At 35.7% G+C, this 23,903-nt stretch overlaps 1 protein-coding gene across 13 annotated transcripts in view; it reads right to left on the reverse strand.

Moving 5' to 3' along the window:
• The window catches only part of CNKSR2 (connector enhancer of kinase suppressor of Ras 2), a 327,007-nt gene that overhangs the window by 223,508 nt on the left and 79,596 nt on the right, over positions 1-23,903 (reverse strand). For all 13 annotated transcript variants that reach the window (XM_072615299.1, XM_072615298.1, XM_072615297.1 and 10 more), the window contains exon 4: positions 9,303-9,390. In XM_072615299.1, coding sequence (XP_072471400.1) covers positions 9,303-9,390 — 88 coding nt within the window. The remainder of the gene's footprint in view (positions 1-9,302; positions 9,391-23,903) is intronic.

Raw genomic sequence — 23,903 nt, forward strand, 5'->3', positions numbered from 1 at the left:
GTCCTACCCTTCGAAACTGACTGAGAGGAGTGAGAAAAACAATGCTCTGTGTCCTCAGTGAAAGCAGATATACTTTTCTTTTTTACTTTTCCCTCTCCCTCTTCTCTTTCCTTCCTGCCTTCCTTCCTTCTTCTGACACTGATTTTTCATATCTTGCCCAAACTGGAAGTAGAGTGGCTACTCATAGGTCTGCTCCCACTGTTGATCAGCATGGAATCTTTGACTGTTTCCATCATGGGCTACTTTGCCTTTTCTTTAGGTAGCCTGGCAGCCTCCTACTCCTGGAGGTTCAGCACATTGATTCCAGATTAAGTGTAGACGTCTGATTAGCTTTAGCCCTACTGCAGCTCAGAACTCCAAAGTTTAGCAATCTGCTAGCCTCATTGGCAGCAAGTATTATAGACCTTTATACTAAGCTGAGAAGAAGTCATTATCCAGAAGTATTTAATATCCACAGCAAATAAAATACCAAAGAAGATGAACAGTTTTCAAAATTAGGTTTGAAACTATCTAAAACAGTCTTCAAGATCCCTAATAATGAGAGAATTCAGCGGTGTTTCCTTAGACCTCATCCTTGTTTTATCTCTCAGTAATTTTAGGTATTGTTAACCTTTCTCTGAGACACTCTCTGTTATAATGGCTTCCTAGTTTTTTTCTCCTGATTATCTTTTTCCACTCCAATCCATCTTCAACAGTGATTTTTCAATTTTCCTGAAGCAGATTCTGTCTGTGTCATTCTCCCACTCAATAAACTCCAGTAATGACCTGTCACCTCCCGGATAGATTACAGATGCCTCAGTTTGGCATTTCCAGACCATCACAACATGATCCATCTCCTTTTCCAGCTTTATCACAAACCATTCCCCTTCACACTCTGTGGTCCAGTCCAAACGGCCTTCTGACTGTTCGTTACCTTTGACTCTCCACCTCCCCTCTCCCATCTTTTGTACCATCTGTCTCCAACACTCCTTACTCACCTCTGCCTCTTAGAATACTTTGTTTTTCAGGACACCACTCTCTTCTGGCTCTCTTCCTAGAGGTCTGACCTCCTCAGTCACCTTTAATGGACTATCATACAGTTCTTGCTCTCTTCTCTCTGTCTCATTCTCTCTTTTTACATGCACTTTCTTAGTTATCTCATGAGGACCACTTCTTCATGAACTCTAAATTCCATCTAAAAGGGACCACTTGTCATCTCCTCAAACTGTTATTATTTTCTCCTTCTGTGATAGTCACATAGCCAGTATGGGTCTGAAGCAGAAACTGAACCAAATTCTTCCCCACTCCAAGACCTGCCTTTTAGCTAATATCATGCTGCCATTAAGGAAAGACAACTTGGCACAGTAAAAAAAAAAAAAAAAAAAGAACATTGGCTAAAAGGGAAGGTTTTTGGGGGAAAATGAGGGAAAGAATGGGAAGGTAGTGATAAGGATACAAAAATGAAAACAAGAAAGAAAAAAGAATCAATGAAACCTTTAACAAGTACACAGAAGACAGTGTCAATATGGATACTCCCAAGTTAAATATAACATTAAAATATGTTTTAAAAAATCAAGCCGAGCGTAATGATTTTATAGTTGCAACAGCAATCCTCTTTTTCCAACCTTTGTATATGGAAATATTCATGGTGATTTTTTTAAATGATTTCCTAGTTCATGATAAAAAAGAAGATACAGGCATATCTTTATAGCTTACTACCTGTGACCTGTAACCATGCACAAACCCTTTAATTTCCCTGGAACTCAATATCCTTGGAAGGCCACAAGGTATAGTGAAAAGAATAGTAGCCCTAGATCCAGAGATTCAAGATTCAAATCCTCCGTCTGGTGCTTAATATTTCTGTGACCTTTGGTAGGCTACTGACCTATTTTTTTTAAAGGGAGCATTAGGCTAGATAGATTCAGGTCACTTCTGATCCTAAGATCTTCTCTGAAATCACATGGTTAAGTAGTTTTAACTTTTACAGGGAAAGTACTATGTTGGGAAGGTGGTTTGGAAGCTTGCTGGGCAGTGCCTCTGTTGGGTCAAAAATGTATCATTTAAAAAACATTCATGCAAAGGAGGAAAACCCCCAAAACATACGGTTCTAGTTTAGGGCCAAATAGCCTTGAAGCCTGAGTGATGTTTGGCCACAAAGCAATCTTCCCTCTACATGAAACAATGTTTCCTAGCATGTATATGGCAAAGCCTAAACCAGCTGCTGTCCTACTCAGAGTTCCCAAACAAAAATGCTGTGCCAAGTAGTGCAGCTGTTAGGAGTTCCTGAAGGGAGGGTAAATAACCCTCCGTGGGCAAGAATATGATGTGCTTTGTTCTCTATGGAGTAGTTGTCAATAGCAGGTGTCCATATCTGTGGGAAACAAACAAAAACTGAACTGCTTGTTAGTTCCAGATGGTGGGGGCCCAAAATAACAAGATGGGTACAGTATCTGATACAAAATGTGTTCTCATGAATCTCTCTATGACATAAGTTTACATTTGCTACAAATTATTTCAGAGCTTTATCCCCCTTGGTGCGATATTCAGAATTACATTCTAATTCTGCAAGTCCTACTGGTAACATCTGGTGTTCTCCTATTCTAACACCATTACTTAGCATCAAAAAAAGAAAGTGGTTTCATTCCTTTAAGAAAAACACATTGGCTTTGTTTCTCCCTTCCTATTACGAGCAGACCCACAGGTACGTACAGTGGTTTTATGGAAGGGAAAAACCTCTGATTGCCCTTGACCCTGATTTTTTTAAGAGGATGTTAATTGATACCATGTGGAGACAACATTCTCAACTACATGTTAGTCAAAGAAGAGTTCAGACACTTAAACTTTACATCTGAAATATCATCCAACTCCAGATATCTGGGTAAAACAGAATAGGAATCAGGTACATCCATTTACAATTAAGCAGGATTTTCCCCCAAAGCTTAAGAACTAAAAGTAATGGCTTTTTCCTGTATTATTATAGGTATGCATAGAATTCTGCACATATCTATATATGTTACAGAACTAATAGTAATGAAAGCTTTTCATTGGTAAATTTTTGATCTGAAAACACTCTTCAAATGCTAGATTTTAAGTTACTGGTTTTAATTTACAGTACTTCACTATCTTAAGACTTGATTATATTAAACTTTAAAAAACACTATTTTAAAAGTTTGAACACATGAAGCACACTACTGAAGAGAAATTTTAAAATTAAAAATCCTGTGGCAAAATCTTAAAATGAAGATTTTATTGGCATCGATAAATACAATTAAAGGCTAATAACAGTATCTTCTTTAAAATTATATATATTATATATATATGCACATACTTATATATTGTTGAGACTATAAGATTATCAATCTCTCAAAGGTATAGTGCTTACCAAGAAAAAGGCTATCAATTACAATTCTTTGAAAGGTTCGAACACCAAAGAAAAGATATAAGAAGATACCTCCACTCATTTCTTTGCAGAGGTAAGAGGTTCATGCATGTAGAATATGGCATAGGTTTTCAGATTTTTTTTTGGTGAATTTATGGGATCAGTTAATTGTTTTTTCTCTTTTTCCTTTTAAGAAATTTCTTGTTTTATGGGGTGACTTTTGGGAAGAAGGGGCAAGAATAGATATAGGAAAATGTAAGGGATGTGAAATTAAGAACAATCAGAAGTTTATTTTGAAAAAGAAAAGTTTGAACAACTTAAAATTATTCTGTTATGTATACAAGTCTATATGTAGTGGGTGAAATGAAAAAATTCATTTGAAAAAACTTGAAAGCTGAAAAAGGGCGAAATTTGGGGATCTTGTAAATATTGATTTTTAATATGTTGCCATTTCCTATTTTTAAAATGTGTCTAGAATTTCTTCATCTGACAAATGAAGAAGGGCTAGATGACCTCTAAGACTTTACCTAACTCTAAAGTAGGAATGTTTAAATATTTTAAATGTGCTGGACCAATAGTTCTCAAAGTGTGGACTGCAGACCCATGGGGATCCTTGAAACATTTTCAGGAGGACTTTGATGTATATACAGACTATTTTCATAATAATACGATGTCTTTTGTTGTTGTTCAGTTGATGCGCTTGTGTCTGACTTTGTGATCCCATGGACCATAATGATCATGGGGGTATTCTTGGTAAAGATACTGGAGTGATTTGTCATTTCCTTCTCCAGTGGACTGAGGTAAATAGAAGTTAAGTAACCCGCCCAGAGTGTGAGAGGCTGTATTTGAACTCAGGTTTCCCTGATTCTAGACCTAGTATTTGAACCACTGAGCCACCTAGCTGCCTCAACTAAGTCAATACTTGCCTATTAAAATGCTTCTCCTTCTTCAACTATCAACTACATCACAGGGCTGGATTCTTCATATACTTCAACCAGAATCACAATGGATTGATTCTAATAACAGATATGAAAATCCAGCTATATTCTATTAAGCCATGAATTAGATGTGAAAAAAAACAAACATAAAACAATACCACCTGCCCCACTGATGTTGTTTTGGAAAATAGTTATTTAATAAAATACGTTATTTATGTTTTTAATGTTATTCATATAATTTAATGGATTGATATTTTAAATGAACTAATTGGATGAATTTTATTGAATAATTTTAAAATTATTGTTTAAGATGATTTTAATTATTAAAAATTTAATTTTACTTAAATTATTTTATATGTATTTAATTTTATTTTAATTAATTAAAATAATAGATAACAAAATTAAATAATTTTAAGTAAAATATTTATCTTAAAATTAATTAAATATTTTAAAACATTTATCAGTTTTAGTTTCTAATATGATAAATATTGATAGATATAACTCATGTAAACAAAAGCTTAATGAGATTCTCGATAATTTTTAATAGTGTAAAGTGGTCCAGAGACTAAAATGCTGGAGAAATGCTTTTCTAGACTAATTGCATGAGACTATTCATAGATTCCAGGTGGACAAGTGAGCAGAACTTGAAGAATGATTTATACAGTAATCATCATGATGCAAGGAATAATAATTTGGAAAGATTAATAACTCAGATCAGTTAAATGACCAAATCTTTCACAATTCTACGGGACTAATACGGAAGCGTTCTGCCTATCTTCTGACAGTGAGGGCAAGGAATACAAGATCCAGAGTAAAATAAACATTGCTGGACATCACTGATGTGGAAATTTATTTTTCCTCGACTACACATATTTGTAATAAGAGTTTTGCTTCATATTTCTTTTTTTCTCCCTCTTTTTCCAAAGGAATAGGCCCAGAAGGAGAGGGGATTTGTGGACAGGTCTCCAAAAAATAAAAATTGAGAAGAGAACAGAAGGAAAGCCAGAAGGAATCACAGAGAAGCAGAGCAGCTTTGAAAGTCCATGCTGAGCTTATTACAGAAAAGAAAAGCAAGCTATATATAATAAAACCTTGAAGTTTCATGTACAAGTCACTCTTATTCTTCACTGTGTATGTAAATGTTCACTTTATTTGGTATTTTTAAATTCAGAATTTAAAAAAATAAAAGCATTGGCACAAAACCAACATGGACAAACTGAATCTGAGGTTTTTACCAATCTGACTTTATTATCAAAATACTGTCTGTGCATCTGACAATTTCAAAAGTCCAAAAGAATTTTTTTCCATTTGTAGCATATAGAAAGTTCACTCAGATTTCTGTTACCTGATTAACTCCTATTCTTAGAGCTAAATCAATCCTCTTCAGCAACATGGAGATTATTGGGAAATCATCCTGAAGGAAATTCTTTTAAGGAGTATTAACACAGTATTCTTAGGACAAACTGTTGACATATGCCCAGAAAAAAAATACAGCAACTCTGTTTCCTTCACTCTCATTGTTTTTATCTATTTATCTGTTCTATTGTGGGAAGAGCTGAGTTCATCTTACCTCTGTTACTAGCTGTGTGACCTTGAGCAAGTCACAGACACTTCTTTTAGTCTGTTTCCTTATCCACACAGTGGGAAATAATAAAAAATGCCCTTACAGGGCTGATGTGGTGAGCAAATGAACTAATACGTCTAAAGCATTTACAAAGTGCTACATTTATATTAGTACTACTGCAGGTTATATCAATATTATTATTGACATGCTGGAGTAGCAGCATGGTATAGTGAAAGATCTCCTAAAACGTTTTTGTTTGTTCTGTGATGCCCTTTCAAGAACAACCGCAAAAAAGCACAGCACATGTCCAGGGTAATTTTATACTATACAATATTCTTGACACTTAATGACTGCTTAAGGGGCATTACAAATTGGTTTTTTTTTTTTTTTTTTTTTTTTAGCATGAACCCCTTGGACCATCATCACAAACTGCATCCTGGACCATCTCCAGTTAGCCTGACCCATATCTGGCCACTGGGCCCAGATGGCTATGGAGGAGAAAGTGAGGCTGATGACTTGGCACAGCTCTCTGTCCCTCTTCGAGAACAAAGGACAAACCACACAAACCTCCAATGGGCATACGAACTAATGAACGGTACTACTGGTTAATGGAGGGACAGCTGGCCTCAGAGCAAGGCTGATCTGCTTGTGTCCAAATCTTGTCTTTGTCACATACGGGCTGGGCAAGTCACATCATTTTCCAGTGCTCTGGACAACTGTCTAAAACTATACATTTCAGGGAAGTTGCTGACCTGTGTTGGTAAAGGTAGCTTCCTTGTCCTGTAGCTTCCCTGAAACAATAAAATCATGTCTAGTCACTATGCCTATTAATATTAGGAGGGGTAGTAGCATTATTATTATCTGTGATCATTATTTCTATCATCATTGATACTTTATTGTATTCCCCTAGTAGAACTCAGACTCCAAAAAGAGAGGAGCTATCTCACTTTTGCTTTTATATTTTCATCAGAGTACCTGGCATATAGTAGGCATTTAATACATGTTTGGTTGATTGATTGATTGATTGCCCCAATGAAGTGAGATGGAGGGAAGTCACTGACAACAGGCAAGGCAACATACTCTTAGGAAATGCCTCCTTGTTCCTTGAAGTACTCCTGACTCAGTGAAATGACTCTATTGACATTTCTTGCCACAATATAGTTCTAATGAGTATCTTATATGTTTCATTATACAAAAGTGAAAAAGTTTCACTCCCATAATTTTAAGAGACAGAAAATATGGAGTTTTGATAGGCAATGATGCCAAAATATCTTTAGAAGTCTAGCAAAAAGAATTGGGAGGATTTTAAGTATATAATATAAAATATTTCTTTGAATGAGAAAGTTCTTGACAATAAAATACCAAAATTATTTTCAGGGAGAGAAGTAAGGAATTAAGTGTGATAGATTAAATCCATCAATGATCACTCAGTTTTAGTCACCTCTTTCAGCCTCCTCCCCTACGTATTTTACCTTCTTTATTTTTCACTAGAAAGGCTCATCCATCCCCAAGTAGAACCAGCAAGAAGCGAGCAAGATGAGAGGGGAGGGGGCTGAAAAGTTTAGTTGGTTTCCAGGAATATGGGCTAATATTTGCTTTAAAATTAGAAAATCACTGATTGTTGAGGGCTACATGTGTTTACACACATACAATTGTTCATATACCCAATTAACTGTTATACTAAATAATTCATTTGAGGTGTAGCTTCAGGAAAATAATTAGAAGTCATTTAAAGATCTAGGTCATTGTTTTAACTTATCACTATTTGCTGGTTCATCTGGCATCTACAAGTATTTTGTGGGAAAAGTAAGTTTTTTAGAATGAAAGGGTAAAAAAAATCTTTTCCTTCATTCTTGTGTGCATGTATGTTTCTGTGTATACATATGCACATGCATATAATTTGTTCTTATGTATCTGTGGTTGCATGTGTTTACATACATACAGTAAATGAATGGAAAATGAATACTGTCCACATGATGACATGCAGTTGGTTTGGAGTTGGTGCTATGAGAAATGTATTTGGGACAGGTACTGGAGATGGAAAATGAGTTGGTACTAGAACTGAATAGGAGTAAGAAAGCCAGGTGGTTTGCGTTCGGGAAATTGCTTTTCAATAGTACCAAGCTGCTCCACAGTGCAAAGACCCAGATTTTCAACACAAATGATCCCTTGGTGCTACTTGTTGGTTGAATATTTCAGAATATCCCACTCTCTGAGGTGTTAAAGTACTGACTGACACTTTGTGACTTCAACATTGAAGAAATGGAGAACTGGAAAAGGAGATGAGTTGGTCACAAAGCAGAAAAGAGAGAAAATGCTGGGAAATAGCCCAAGTGCTCTACGAGGGCCTCAAAATTCAGAAAATATCTAGAGTAGGGCTTCCTAACCAAAAGGCCATGAACATTTGATACCTGTATTTTAGTAGAATTAGTTTTCTATGTAATTTTATGCACTTTTGTATGCATTTAAAAGCATTATTCTGAAATAGGATTTATAGACTTCACCAGACTGGGAGAGTCCAAGACACAAAAACAGTTAAGAAGCACTATATAAAGGAAGATCTTAAAAAATATTTGTAGTATACTCTCTGGAGGATCTTTGGAAAGTGTGGAAAAGAATGGAATAGGACAAGAAAACATGTACAGATCAGGATCTGCACTGATTTAGGGAATAGCCAACTCAATAAAATCACAGCGTTTACCTAATCTATCTATCTATCTAACTATCTATCTATCTATCTATCTGTCTGTCTGTCTGTCTGTCTATCTATCTATCTGTATGTCTGTATGTTAGGGAAAAAGAGAGAGAGAGAGAGAGAGAGAGAGAGAGAGAGAGAGAGAGAGAGAGAGAGAGAGAGAGAGAGAGAGAGAGAGAGAGAGAGAGAGAGAGAGAGAGAGAGAGAGAGAGAGAGAGAGAGAGAGAGAGAGAGAGAGAGAGAGAGAGAGTGTGTAAGGACCATCAAACTCTAGGATTCCATTATTTTGTTATGATACTGAGATCTTTGGGCTGGAGGGGGGTAGAGAAATGATGTCTGTGGATCATGTTATTATAAGAAAGCTAGGTGAACCAATAAATACAGTGGTGGATTTGGAGTCGGGAAAGCCAGTCTCAGATTCTTACTTAGTTGTGTGTCTCAGTTTCCTCATCTGAGGAAAATCAAGGGCTTGAACTCAGTTGCCTCAATAGTTCCTTCCAGTTCAAAATCTATGGTCCTATAAAGGCTCCTCTGGTATTTAAAAAACAGTGAAGTCCCCTTTGCACAGAGCTGTGCATAGTCCTTTCCAAGAAACATTTGCTTCATTTATGTTAATAACCAATATAATTACCACAGAGCTCCTCCACAAGTGAAAGACTGAAGAATCAATTAATGGTAAATCTTGGAGTAAAGGACTAATCTCGTTATGAGTGACTAGAACATAAGACATAAGTAATGGGTTTCTACCTGCTGGACAATTGTTGTGAGCTCCAGGCAGAGCTGGATGACGCTGTTCCTGGTGAGAGAGTAGTCAGTCACAGCAGCAAAAGGAGATCTAGAAATGGAAAAGAAAATTGGTTTGAGTAGGAACCGTTCCTGAACAACTCCAAGACATACTTAATACTGTACAGTCAGGGCATATCACTGTATAGTAAAGGCACTATTTAGATACTAGATACCAAATATAAATTTGAGGTAAAGATGATTTCCTTAAACTTGGTAGAAGTGACATTCAAATTATTTAAAAAACAAAAGCAAAAACTTTAAACAGAGAGTTACTGAGTACTGGCTATGTGCCAAGTGCTTCATGAATGGATTGTTGCAGTAGTCTGCTAATTGGTCTCACTACCTCAAGCCTTTCCCCAGTCCAGTCCATTGTCCACTCAGCTGTCAGATTGAACTTCCTAACATGTAGTTCTGACCATGTCACTTCTCTATTCTAAACTCCAATGACTCCCTATTGCCTCCAGGTTGAAATTAGATTTGGCTTTTGAAGCTCTTTTTAACAAGACCTTTTTCTATTTTCTGATCTTCTTACACTTTACTGCCCTCAGTGTACTCTAGGATCTGCTGACATAAGCCTCTTTGCTGTTCCTCCTACAAGATCTTCCATCTCTTGAATTTTACCTTGTATTTTCAGCATTCCTTCCTGACTAGAACTCTTTCCCTCCTTATCTCCATTTTCAGGATTCTATAGCTTCTTTGGAGGATCAGCTAAAGTCTTACTTTCTACAAGAAATCATTCTGTTCTTCCTTAACCTTAAGGCCTTTCCTCTGGTATCTCCAATTTGTTTTGCATCACTATTTGCATTCTGCTTTCTCCTCAGCAGACTGTGAGGCCATTGACAGCAAGGTCCATTTTTTGTTTGTTTTGCTTTCTTTTGCATGTTCAATGTTTATCAGTCCCTAGCACATAGTAAACGCTTACCAAATTCTTGTTCATCTGATTTGATCCACTGTTGTAAAAGCTTCCTAAGTTGTCACCCAGTCTCAAGTCCTTTCTCTACACAGTCCATTCTCTACACAGATACCATTGTAATTTCCTTCAGGGTATATCTGACCACGTTGCTCCTCTAGTCAATAAGCTCCAGTTACTCTCTATTGCCTCTGGGATAAAATCTAAACTCTTTTAAGTCTTAAAATCTTCACACCTTGGTCTTAACTTATCTTTCCAGCGTCTGGCCTTAACTTATCTTTCCATCTTCCATGTACATTACTCTCCATCTCACATTCTACAATTCAGTCAAATTGGCCTTCTCTCTGTTCTTTACAAGAGTTCTTCATCTGCCATCTTTGGGAGTTTGCCCTTGTCATCCCCATGCCCGGAATGTACTCCTTTCTCATGATGGGCTCAATGAGTCCATATCTTTCTTCAACATAAAATTCAAGCTTCACCTTCTTCCCAGTCTCCACAAACACTAGTATCCTCCCTTCTACTTACTTTGTAATTAGTAGTGTTTGGTCTCTTTGTATTTTTCTATATACACCTATGCATATATATGCATCTGTTACTCTTTGGCAGCAAAGATTGATTCATTCTTCCTATTGTATCCTAGGTATGTAAAGGTCATTTAATGATTACTTAGTGCTTATTAATGAATCAATTGACTGTGTGCTATATTATCTCTCTTTGCACATGATGTATCACTATGTAGAGTTCAATTTCAAACATAGACATAACTTCCTACTGGTAGGAATGGATTAGGGGTCAGGAAAGGATAATTAAGCTTTAGAGATTTTAGATCCCATCAAGATACATTTGATTACTGTATTTCAGAATTACTAAACTGTGCATATGCTTAGACCCAGCAATATCTCTACTAGTCTATATATCCCAAAGACTTTTTTTTAAAGAAAAGGTCTTATATGTATAAATTGGGAATCAAGAATGCCCTGTCATTATTTAACCCAGTTCAATGAACACTTTTCAAATTTTTTACCTAGTTTAAAATTTTTTCAACTTTAAACATTTATGCTTTCTTTTTCTTTCTTTCTTTGTGAAAGAAAAACCTTTGCAACAAATAAGTATAGAGATGCCAAACTAATTCCCTAATTGTCCATGTTCAAAAATGTATACCTAAAAAATGTAACTCTGCTTGAGTGACAAAGAACTGGAAACTAAAGGGTTACCCATCAGCTGGAGAATGGGTTAACACATGATGGAATATGAATGTGATGTAATACTGTTGTACTGTAAAAATTCTTGAAAGGGATGGTTTTATAGTAACTTGGAAAGAAATGTAGTAACACAATGAAGGGAACAGAGGTGGAAGAATAATTTATACTATAATATCAATATTGCGAAAAATTTTGAAAGACATAGTAATTCCAGTTAGAGGAATGATAAATTGTGATTCCAGGGGACTGATGATGAAATTCACGGACGAATATGCAAAATGAGGTATACTTTTTTTGGACATGGCAATAAGGGAATTAATTTTGCATCACCATGATCATTTCTTGCAAGAGTTTTCCTTTTTCTTTCTCAGGGTGAGGTGAGAGGGAGAAAAAAATTGGAAAATTGAAAAAGTAAAATTTAATTTTAGTTCGTTTTAAAGAAAAGAATAAAATGATTCACAAGATTCATAATTTCCAATTAGTAGATACTCTACTTTTTCAAACAATTATAGTTATATAGATATACACAGTGACAATAATAATCTAGTCAAAAAGAAGCCTGAAAGGAAGTCAGATTGATTAAATATAATGATAAGCCTTGGTCCTAGAGAATTTATGACAAAACATCTATGTTTTCTTTTAGTGGAGAAGTGGAAGAATACCAGTGTTGAATGTTACATATAGTCAGGCATGGTCACTTTGACAATTGGCTCTGCTTAACTATTTTTTGTCTGATAAAAAGGAAGTTTATTTAGGGGTGGAGTATATAACTGGAGATGATTATGGTATGAGAACAAAATATATCAATAAAACCTATTTTAAAAAATAATAGAAGTGAGAAATTTGACCTTGGTTTTAAAACCTTTCAGAGAAGGTGATTTCTACATCTCACAATAATCCTTCCAATATTAACATGAAGTTATAAAACAGTTACCAGAGAATTTTTCTCATTTAAATTCTTCAGCTTGTAACTTCATTAAGGTCATTTCATATTTTCATCAATCCTCAGGGACCTGAATACATTATTGGTCTTCCCACTGAAATTCATTGGCATTTCAAAGCCTACTTACTAGCAGTAATGTTTTCTAACATTAAATGTCTCAGTAACTGACAAAATGAAATGAGACATTAAGAACCTATAAGTTAATTAAAAATTTGTTTGTGCATGTATATGTGTTGCATATACATGTTTAGTTGTTAGCAATTTTGCTGTCATGCCTGACTCTTCAAAGCCCTTTTGTGGATTTCATGGCAAAGATATGGGAATGTTTTGCCATTTCCTTCTCCAGCCCATTTTACAGATGAGGAAACTCAGGCAAACAGGGTTAAATGACTTGCCCAGGGTGTGTGAAGATGGACCTGAACTCAGGAGGAGAAGTATTCCTGACTCTAGGCCCAGCATCCTATCCACTGTGCCACCTAGTTGCCCTGTGCATGTATGTACATATACAGATCATACACACACACACACACACACACACACGCATATATATATTATATATATGAAATATCTAGTGATCTATGGACTCAACCACATTAAATCGATTAAAACATCTAATTACATAGTAGAATTTTTTTATGAAGCAAAAACAGACAAAACAACCATGAGATTGTTTTTGCTATACTGAGGCATAAAAAGTGGTACTTCAAGAACTGGAACTATTCTCATTAAAAATGTATTTGAATTTTAAAAAACCACAGTCTCTGAAACTGAAAAATTTCATTAAAATGATAAGATTAAGCACAATATGAATTTCCTCATAAATATTTCTAATAGTATCATTTGATCTTCAAATTATACAAAAAGGAAAATCCATTTGATATACAATGCTTCTAGCATATCTAATCCTGTAGCTAGTTTTCCACTCTTCTGTCTACTCATATTCTTAAAAGAAGCATAAATTTTACTCCAAGAACAAGCTTTCAATTAAGAGGGAAAAATCTATTTCCCAATGGAAAATACTTTCTCATTTGAGGTAACATATTTCCAGTGTAATTAAGGATATAATTTCTATACTGAATCTAAAAGTTGACCATAGGAACTTGGGCCCTTTCCAAAAGTCAGAATGGTTCAAAGCCAAAAATTAATGTCATGTCTTTGTCTTCAACTAATGGCCATAACTATGCATGACTTGGGGAATAAGAATAAAGAAATGGCCACAGTTTTGTTGGGTCTGCACAAAGATTCCCCAGTAATTAGGATCACTTTATACCTTTCCTCTGTGAGGACAGAAAATTTAGCCCCAGGGCAATGGTTAACTATACATCTTAGAACTGTGAACTGAAAGGATGCAGTCCAATACAAAACTCAGTCTGGCTTTTGTTTGGGTACCCCCTTTGCGTTCTGACCTGTGTTTCTGGGCTTTGAAACAGAGTTATTGCTCAACTGCTTACTGAGAGAAAAATCTTGATGGACAAATCTGCTAATGAGCATACATAGGCTTTCCCCTCCCTCACGTGCCACTCCCACCCCATACACACACAGCCCCAGAGTTCCAGAGTCCCACAATCATGCAGTGATACTGCTTCCACAAATTTCATTTTGTCTCTGCTCTCACAGTCTCCCTACATAACCCTCTAACACCTATCTGCTGCCTTAAAGAACACACCAACACAACTGGCACTTACTTTCTCCATTGCAGCCCAAATGGAACTCAACTTGCTTTGTTGGACCTCAAAGATAAATGCTGGACACGTCATTGGAAACTCCGAAAAGGTAAATTTTGATTGAATATAAGGAGAATCTTTCAAATTCAAATCAAATTCTCTACAATGAGAATGGGGACAGCTAAGTGTTCAGTGGATAGAATGTTGAGCTTGGCATCAGGAAGACATCTTCCTGAATATGAAACTGGTCTCAGACACTTACCAGCTGTGTGAGATAGTCACTAAGGCAAGTCACTTAGCCTGTTTGCCTCAGTGTCCCCATCTGGAAAATTAAATGGAGAAGGGAATGGCAAATCATTCCAGTATCCTTGCCAGGAAAACCCCAAATGAGGTCACAAAGAGTAGGACATGAACTGAAACGACTGAACATCAGCCACAAAATGGGTGATGCTGCTTCGGTCATTAGAAGCCTTTAAATAGTAAAAAAAAAAAAGACCACTTATTGGGATGTGAGATTAGAACACAGGATGCATGATTTCAGTAGAGCTTGGACTGTGGTTTAGAGCCAGAAGACAGCTCAGGAACTTTCTAATAGTTCTTTATTCTAAAATTCAGTTCCTACATTTTACAGATTCAGAAAACTAAGATTCAGAGAAGCCAACAGACAATAGACTTGATTAATATGACACAAGTAGTAAGTAGCAGTCAGGATTTCATTCAAATCTCCAGATAAAATGCCCTTTCCTCTGTAGCAGGTGATCTTAACCTCTTCATATGTGCCATAGATCTCATTGGCATTATTATCAGAATAATATATTTCAGTACATAAAATAAAATACGTAAGATTATAAAGGAAACAATTATATTGAATGCATTTATCAAAGTATAAGTTTCAAGTTCATAAAATCCTTGAAATCTATGGATTTCAGGGTAAGAACCCCTGTTTACACCATGGTACCTCTGTAGATGACTTCAGAGATCCCTTTTAGCTCTCTGATTTCAGAACTTGTGTCCTCTATCCCTTTCCTTCCCACTTTCTCTGCTGGGACATCACTCCTTCAATCTTCCCTTTTCTCTTTTGCATCCTTAATGTGCAACTATCTCTTCCCTCTCCTTTGGCTCCTTTTCTGATTATGAACATGCAAAGGTTCCCTATCCTTCCTCCACCCCTCAAAAACATTTCTTTCCACCTTAGTATTTCCTCAGCAGCTACCATCCCACCTATCTTCACCATAGCCAAACATCTTTCTAACAAAAGATTAAAATGTTTGTCTCCACTTCCTAATCAACCACTTAATCCTTAACCATTTGCATTTGGACATCTCTTTCTATCACTTCACACTGAAATAGTTTTTTAGAACATTTTCTTTATTTTTCTTTTATGGAGTAAAACAAGTATTTCCATAATATGGCATAATAAAAAAGACGATTGCATATGAATCTACAAATATGTTAGGTACAACTTTCTATTCCTTGTCAATATATAAAGTTATCATGTAAATTTCTTTTTTTCTTTTTTCCTCCCCACCCCCACCCTAGAAATGGTTACCATTAGAAACAAATATGTGTATATTTTTAAAATTGTAAAATCATTCTGTACATACTTTTATGTATCAGTTCTTTCTCTGGAGGCAGATAATGTCTTCCTTTGTATGTCCTTTGTAGCTAACTTGGGTATTTATATAGTCAAAATGATTTATTCATTCAAAATTTTTCTTACAAATAATATTGTTCTTGCTGTGTACAATGTTCTCTTGTTTCCGTTCATTTTGTTATTCATTATTTTGTGCATCTATTCATGTTTTTCTAAGATCATTGAGCTCATCGTTTCTTACAGCACAGTAGTTTCCATCACAATCACTTGTTCAGCCATTCCCCAGTTGATGTGCATTCCCACAATTTCTAGTTCTTTACCATGACAAAGACAGGTGCTAAAAGTATTTTAGAACATGAAGGTTCTTTTCCTTTTTTGCTGACCATCTTGGGAAATAGACTTAGTAGTGGTACTGTTAGGTCAAAGGGTATAAGGCAGTTTAATAACTTTTTGGGTATAATTCCAGATTGCCCTCCAAAATAGTTGTATCAGTTCACCATTCCACCATCAATGAATTAGTGTCCAATTTTTTCCACATTCCCTCCAACATTTGTTGCTTTCCCCTTCAATCATTTTAGCCAATCTGATTTGTGTGAAAAGCCATCTTGAGGCTGTTTTAATTTGCATTTCTCTAATCAGTAATGGTTTAGAGCATTTTTCCATATGACTGTAGATGATATGTATGTAGACCATAAACACACTGAATCCACTTTCTCGAAGATTACTAGTTATGTCCTGAAGGCTAAATTTAATAGCCTTTACTCAGTCCCAGATCTCAACTTTTCTGCAACATCTGACACTACTGAATAATCATTCATGACTCATTTGGCTAACCATCTATTCTTTACTCCCCATACAATGAATTTCAATTTTAGTAGCTGTTGTTTCCTTGGATTAGTTGTGGGGCTGGTATACAGGGATCCAATTCTGGAGAATTGCATTTGTATGCCCATCATCTCCTTGACATACACATCTATCTTTGAAAGCAGAGAGACTGTCTTGTTTATCTTTGTATCTCCTTTGACACTTAGGACAGTGCTTTATTGATAGTGGGCACTTGATCCAGGGTGATAAATTGAAAAAGTTAGCTAGAGAAATTTCCAATTTCTTAACTGCCACCTGGGCTGGAATAATTTAGGCCTTAATGGATCACACAGAAGCAGAGGAATTAACATTAAAATTCTTTTCGGAAGCAGAACAGGTACCAGGACAGAGAGACTAAGTAGTACTAAGGAGGTGAGATTTAACAACAAACAGTAACTTTAACCCTGCCAATCTGGAGTATTCGTGGTCTTTTGTAGATAAATCATGGGTTTGGAAATTATTTTTATCCTTCAAATTCTTGCCATGCAAAAAGGAATAACTACAACAGTTCCCCTGGTGAGCATCTTTAAAGGAGGAGAATTCAATGTCTGGCAAATCAAAGAAAACCATGAAAGACCGCATTGGTAACTCAATATAATTTTAGACATTTTTTACTGGTGCTGGTATGGGGCCATTATATAAAAAAGGTCTAAAATGTCCACATATGGATTGATGGGACAGATTCATAAAAATTTTTAAAGAAAGATGAGGTGTGAAAAACAGCAGGGTATGGTTAAAAATAGAAATGAACACATGCTGAAAATAAATGCCAAAGTTACTGACGATGATTCAACTTCTAATCTCTTTCCTCTGGGAAAGTCTTCTGAGGAACTATTTCATTCAATTTAGTGTTTAAAGGAGGAGGCAATCTGGAATCTAGCCTTAGAATTGTTATCTTGTTTCTGAAAGGTAATGAACTAGTTCCTGGAATAAGTGATAATCATTTCATTTAAATGGACAATTTTGGTTTTATATTTTTATACCATTTCTCTGCAGTCCTTTCCATTTTATTCTATAAATTTTTAAAGGATCAGTTTTCAATTTTGTCAGTAGTTTTATTTTGCCTATAGAGAGATAGGCTGACAATGCTTGGGAGAAAATTTGAAAAACAAAAGGTGGGAGGAAGAAGATGGGGGCACCAATAAATATGACCTGTCCTTCATTGGTTGAAAACTTCTAGATAAAGAAGTTCCATCCACTTTTTCTCCAATCTCTGAAGATGATATAAAACTTTCCAATGCAAATCCTACTGCTTGCACCTTTGATACAATCCCCTTCTTCCTATTCCAGAAAAGCTTGCTCCTCCAATCATCCCTTTTCCCCCTAATTTTCAACCTCTCCTTTCCAATGTCTGTTTCCTTGCTTGCTACCAAGGTCCAGATTTCCTCCATACATTAAAAAATTCTTTACTTGACTCTCCTGTCCTTACAATCTACCATCCTGTATCTATCCTCTCCTTTGCAGCCAAACTTCTAGAAAAAGCTGTCTGTACTTATCACCATTTTCGCACTTCCTACTCGCTGTTCATCTTGCAATTTGGCATACTTTCCAGCCTCTGGACTGAAACTGCTTTCTCCAAAGTCACCATTGATTACTTCAATGTCGAATCAAAAAGCCTTTTTCTAGATCTCTTCAGTCTTCATTATATTGTACTCTCTCCTCACTGGAATGTCACAGTGCTCATATTGTGATTCTCTTAGTACTATCCCTTTTGGTCTTTGTAGGTTCATCTTCCGTGTTACATGGGTGTACCATAAGGCTCAGCCCTGTACTCTTCTCTTTCTACTCTCTTTCGTGGTGGTCTCGCCTCCTGTGAATTCAGCTATCGTTTCTTTGCAGATTACTCCCAAATCTTCATGTATAGACCACATATCTCTGCCAAGCTCTACTCTCACACCTCCAATTTCCTCCTCAGAGAACTGTAATCAGGAGACCTGAGTTTAATCTTGGCTTTATTATTTACTAACTGACTTTGGGCAAGTCATGTAACCTTTTAAATTCTGTTTCTTCATGTGTAAAATGAGGGGCTTAGATTTAATAACCTATAAGATTCGTTATTTTTCTAAATATACTAATAATATCAGCATGTATATAGTGCTTTATGTTTTGCAAAATGTTTTTACATATAACGCATCATTTCATCCACTCAATACCCTGGAAGACAAGTGCTATTATTGCCCTGTTTTTACAGATAAGGAAACTGAGTGTGCCAGAGATTAAGAGACTTGTGTAATGTCACATACCTAGCACATGACTGAGGCCACATTTGAACTCAGGTCTTCCTGGTGACTGATCCGGTGGTGTACCACCTATGATATCACTCATCTGTTTCAGTGGCATCTCAAACTCTTTATGTCTAAAAAAGGGAATTTCTTATCTTTTCTATAATGTTGCCTCTTTCACTCTCTTACTTTCCTTTGTCTGGTATTGAAAAATCTGTATACTCTCTAGCAATCCTATTTAGAAGATGACATAAATCTTTTGGTTCTAGTTTCTCCAGCATATTGTTCAATTCTATATTTTCTCTTTTGTTTATCTGTTAGATTTGTCCAAAATTGAGAAAGGAACTTTAAAGTCTCCTGCTTTTATTGAGTTACTACAATGCATTCCTCTAATTTAGTTAATTCTTTTTTTATGAACTTATACGTCAAGACGTTTGGAACATTAAGCTTAATATTGATATTATCTTGTTGTCTATGACTCATTTGAGCATATTATAATTTCTTGATTTGTCTCTATTATATTGTAAATTTTTATTTTTCTGACGATTACAACTCTTACTTTGATTTCATCTGATACATAACAATTTTTTTTATAGCCCCATATTTTTATTCTGTGTATTTCTCTGACTTTTAGGTGTGTTTCTTCAAGCAAAAGATTAAAGAGTTTTACCTCCTTATCCAATGTGTCATCCTCTTGTTCTATTGAATTATTTAATCAATCCACATGTGAAGTTATGGAAGTTAGGTTTGCATCATACTATAATTGTCTCTAATATATATGTATATATACACAAGGACATGTATATGTATATTTATTTCTTGAATTAGAATATTTTTGATACTTCTACTCTATAAGGATAGTAATCTGTGTCGTCATTTCTTTTGGTTAATCTACTTTAAGGTTCCAGTCGTTCCCCCCCCCCCCCCGTCCATCCTCCTCTTCCTTCTTCTCTTCCATCTCATCTTCAAGCTCCTCCTTTCATTTGTCATTCTTTCCCCTGACTTTTGGGTTTTATATAACTTAGTAATTCTTTTTTCTTTCTCCTTTTCATCTGGTAATCTGGTAATAATCCTACTCTTTTCTCTCTGTGTTAAGCAGCTAATTACAATCTTACTCCTCTCCTTCATTTTCTTTTGTTAGTTTTTTTTTTCATTTTCTGCACCTTTTTCTATAAAGGATTTCTTTATCTCATTTTCTTCATTAATTCTCCTCCTTTTTTTACTTCTCAACTTTTAGTCTCTGATTCATGATCTTCATATTTATTTGTTCCTTCTTTAGTCTTTTCCATCCTCATGGAATTAAAGCTTTTAAATGACTTGTTTTGAGTTCCCTTCTAAACAACTTCGATTTTATTGCCTTGTATACCTTTTCTCCTCCACCTTTTCTATTGTGCCTCACTCTTAGAAGTATCAATTCCTTTAGGAGACAGGAAAGTAATACTTCCACAGAGTAAAATTGCCCTGTATCTTTGATTGCATGATCTCATGTCTAACCCCTGCCCTTCTCATGATCATTTCTTTCCCATTTTTCATGAAATTTCCTTTATAGATCCATATCTTCCCACCATTATGGATGGTGGCTATCTACAGGAGCACTGATTGCCCTCTCTTGGGGCAGCGTTCTGTCCAAGGAGGTACAACACTCTCTCAAAGTTAATTACTTCCATTATAAGTTTATTCCCATTGCAAGTTCTTCCCATTATGTTTCCCCTCTCCAATTATACAATGTCTACTCAAAAGAGTGCTCTTCAGTAGGGCTGCATCATTCTTTTCCCATTTCAAACCTTTCCTTTGATTATTCATCTAAGCATTCCCCCATAGCCCCTCTTCTTGAGAGACAACAGGCATTGTTTTCACTTTACTGTTTACCACTGACTTAATCAGGTTACACCACACATCCCCCATTATCTCCTATCCTCCCTTTCTTCTTTTATGCACCTTAACATAGCTGCATTTTTTTTCTCACAAAAAAAATCACTAATTCACCTGTGAAAGGAATCATTGTTTAGTTTATATTGCTTTAGCCCTATTCCTCCACCATTACTTCACCTATTTAAATTCTGCTTTCTGTAGAATGTTATGTACTTTTAGAAAGAAAGATCTAAATGTATGCTTCTGTTGTTATTTTGTTATAATTTTTTCAAACTGCATAGGTATCATTCTCTTTCTCTTCCCCCCCCCCTTTTTATAGTCTCTAAATATGGTATAATTTATTTTGTTATTTGTGCTCTCTGTAGTATTGGGGATTTTCCTTTTTGAGTTTGCAAAGTGAATAATCTGCTTGAGTCTTTTGTTTTTTTTGGTAGGAATGTATCAAACATCTTTTCTTTTTATTGCTGGCTATCTTTTTAATTGATGATTAACTTAGGTTTACAGGGTATGTCATTTTGAGTTCCATCACAAGCTCTTTTACTTTTCCAGGTTATTTTACTCCATTCTCTCCTATGGTTTCCATTGCATACATAGTCTTGTGTTTTTGAATTTCATTTTCTTTACATTGTAAGGTCTTTCTCCTGGTCCCTTGCAGAAACATAAATATACATGCATATACATATATATCTACACACATGCTTATGCAGTAACTACAAATAAACCTATTTACATAATGTATATATGTAAGTCTATATAAACATATGCACGTACATGCATGCACACACATACGTTCTATGCTGCAAAGGAGTTAAATTGACAATTCCAGTGACATGCTTACATACATATAGTGTTTGTCATTGGGATTATTCAATTTAACCCCTTTCGGGCACAGATAAGCTTTTTTTTTCCTTTCTAGAAATGATCAGTGAATTATTCCAATTGGTACTTTGCTTTCAGAATTTCTAGGCAGCTTTTATATATTGTTTCTTAGATGTTAGCATTCAGGTTTTGTGATCTGTCATGTTCTTTTGGGAGATCTATAATCTTTAAGTTGTTTCTATGCATCCTATTTCAGATTCATGTTTTCCTTATGTAGAGACCATGTGTTCTTTCAACACTATTGCTTCTCCCTTCTTATCTTCCAGATTATGCTTCAAATCAGTATAATTATATTCTTCAAAAAATTGGTCTCTCTTTTTGCACTATGGATTCAGATTTTTCTTTTCTGCCTATTATTTCTGTTGCATAGTCCAGAAATCCTGTTTTCATGATTCTCATTTCTCTCCTGAAGTATCTGGAACTCTTACAAGTCCATAGAGTCTTCTGCTACTTCAGGTGTTAGTTAAATTTCTTTCCTCTCTCCCCAATATCTATTCAGAAATGTTTAGGGTAGTATATGTATATCTTGGTGGTCATTTCCCCTTCTGTTTTTAATACCTTCCCTATTGATTTATATGTCTGTGCTCAAGATCTTCACTAAAATTTTCTTTGGAGATCTTTGATAATTTCAGTCTTTTCCTCTTGATTTCCCCTACCTCTCACATTCTTACACTTCCAGCTCTGATTGCTCATCACCCAAGTGCTGGATATCAAAATTGTCTCAGGCTCCTCTTACACTGGGGAATTCACTTTCAATCTCTGTCTGAAATGACTTCTGAGGAAGCAGCACTGGCCCTAGCTATTTATCAGTCCCTTTTCCTTCAGGCTTGGGGACTGGCACCCCAGTTCTCCCATTCTTTAGTACTCAGGTTGATTATTGCTGCAGAACATGGCTGCTCCAAGCCATGCTTCATTTCTCTTATACCTTTTCCTTCCTCCAGAAGGGGATGAGCAGAGTTTGCCACCAAATTTGAGAGCAGGGTCAGAGTGTGCTAGCAAAAGTCTGTAGCAGCAAAAAGGGAATTACGAAATGGACACCAAAGCATAAGTCCATGGGTTGGATTTTGGTAACCTTCTAAAGTGTAGGGGCTGAGTGAGTGTGTTAGGAAATAGGGACTGGCCTTCCTACCGTTAATTCTTCAGGTTGTTAGCTTGTTAGACTTGGTGCCTTGGCCTATGGAGACAGCTATCTTAATATACCTCATGCATAATTCTTATTTGAAGGTATATTCAGAGTTTGTGAGCGCTGGAGATAATGTCTTGTCCTCCACAGGGTTCCCTTTTTCTCTTATTCACGCATGATGTCACATCTTCACCTGCACTGTGTAGAATCCCACCAGAATCTTTCAAGAAGTAGCTCAAACACTAGATTTTACATGAAACCTTTCCTGATTCCCCCCAACTGTCAATACTGTCTCCCCCTTCCTAAACTATCTTGTGTTTCTTTTGAATGTATTCTAGATATGTATACACATGTGCCTAAACATATATGTGCTTCCACATATACATTTGTACAAATATAAACATATGTATACACGTATATTTAATGTGTGCATATGTATGTATATGTGTATATAGATACGTTTATATACCTAAAATTTCTTCCAATTGAATATATGATGCTTGTGGACAGGAATTATTTAATTTTGTTTTTGTATCTCTAGTGTCTGGCATCTAGTAGGCACTTAATAAATGCTTATCAATTTATTTTCTTTTATCTTTTCCCTTTCCAAACTATCCTCCACAAAACTGCCAAATCACAGTTCCTAGAGACTGAGTCCACTTCTCAGCTGGAGAAGCCTTATCATTCTCCACTGCCTTTAGTTTAAAATACAAAGTCTTCAGTTCAGCTTTTAAAAACTGCCACAGTCTAGCTTCTTTTTCTTGCCTTTCTTTATATTCCCAGTAATTAGCACAGTGCTTGCCACACACCAGACATTTAATAAATACTTGTTGATTTTGATTTTATTTGATGACCACACATTTACTTTGCAATAGCTGCTCTGATCTACTTGCTGTTCCTCACACATGGCACTCCATCTCCCATCTCCACACCTTTGCTTAGGTTATCTCTCTTCCATGGATCACTCTGTTACATTATGTTTCATTACATTCGCTTCCTTGAACCCTTAACGTCTCTTCAAGGTTTTCACTCAAGAGGTCTTTCCTTATTCTTTCAGTTGCAAATGCCCCTCCCCAAATCATTGTGTTTATTTCATATATATTATATTTACTTATCTTTAAAAATACTATATCCTTCTAGTAAATTCTAAGCTCCTTCATGGAAAGACTGCTTTACTTTTTAATTTGGACCCCTAGCACCTAGCATGATACTTGGAACATCATAGGCAATTCATCATATGTTTTTAATCAAATGATTGAATACATACCTATTTCATGACAACTTGTATT

Source organism: Notamacropus eugenii, chromosome 5 (genome assembly GCF_028372415.1).
Source record: "Notamacropus eugenii isolate mMacEug1 chromosome 5, mMacEug1.pri_v2, whole genome shotgun sequence".
NCBI lineage: Eukaryota > Metazoa > Chordata > Mammalia > Diprotodontia > Macropodidae > Notamacropus > Notamacropus eugenii.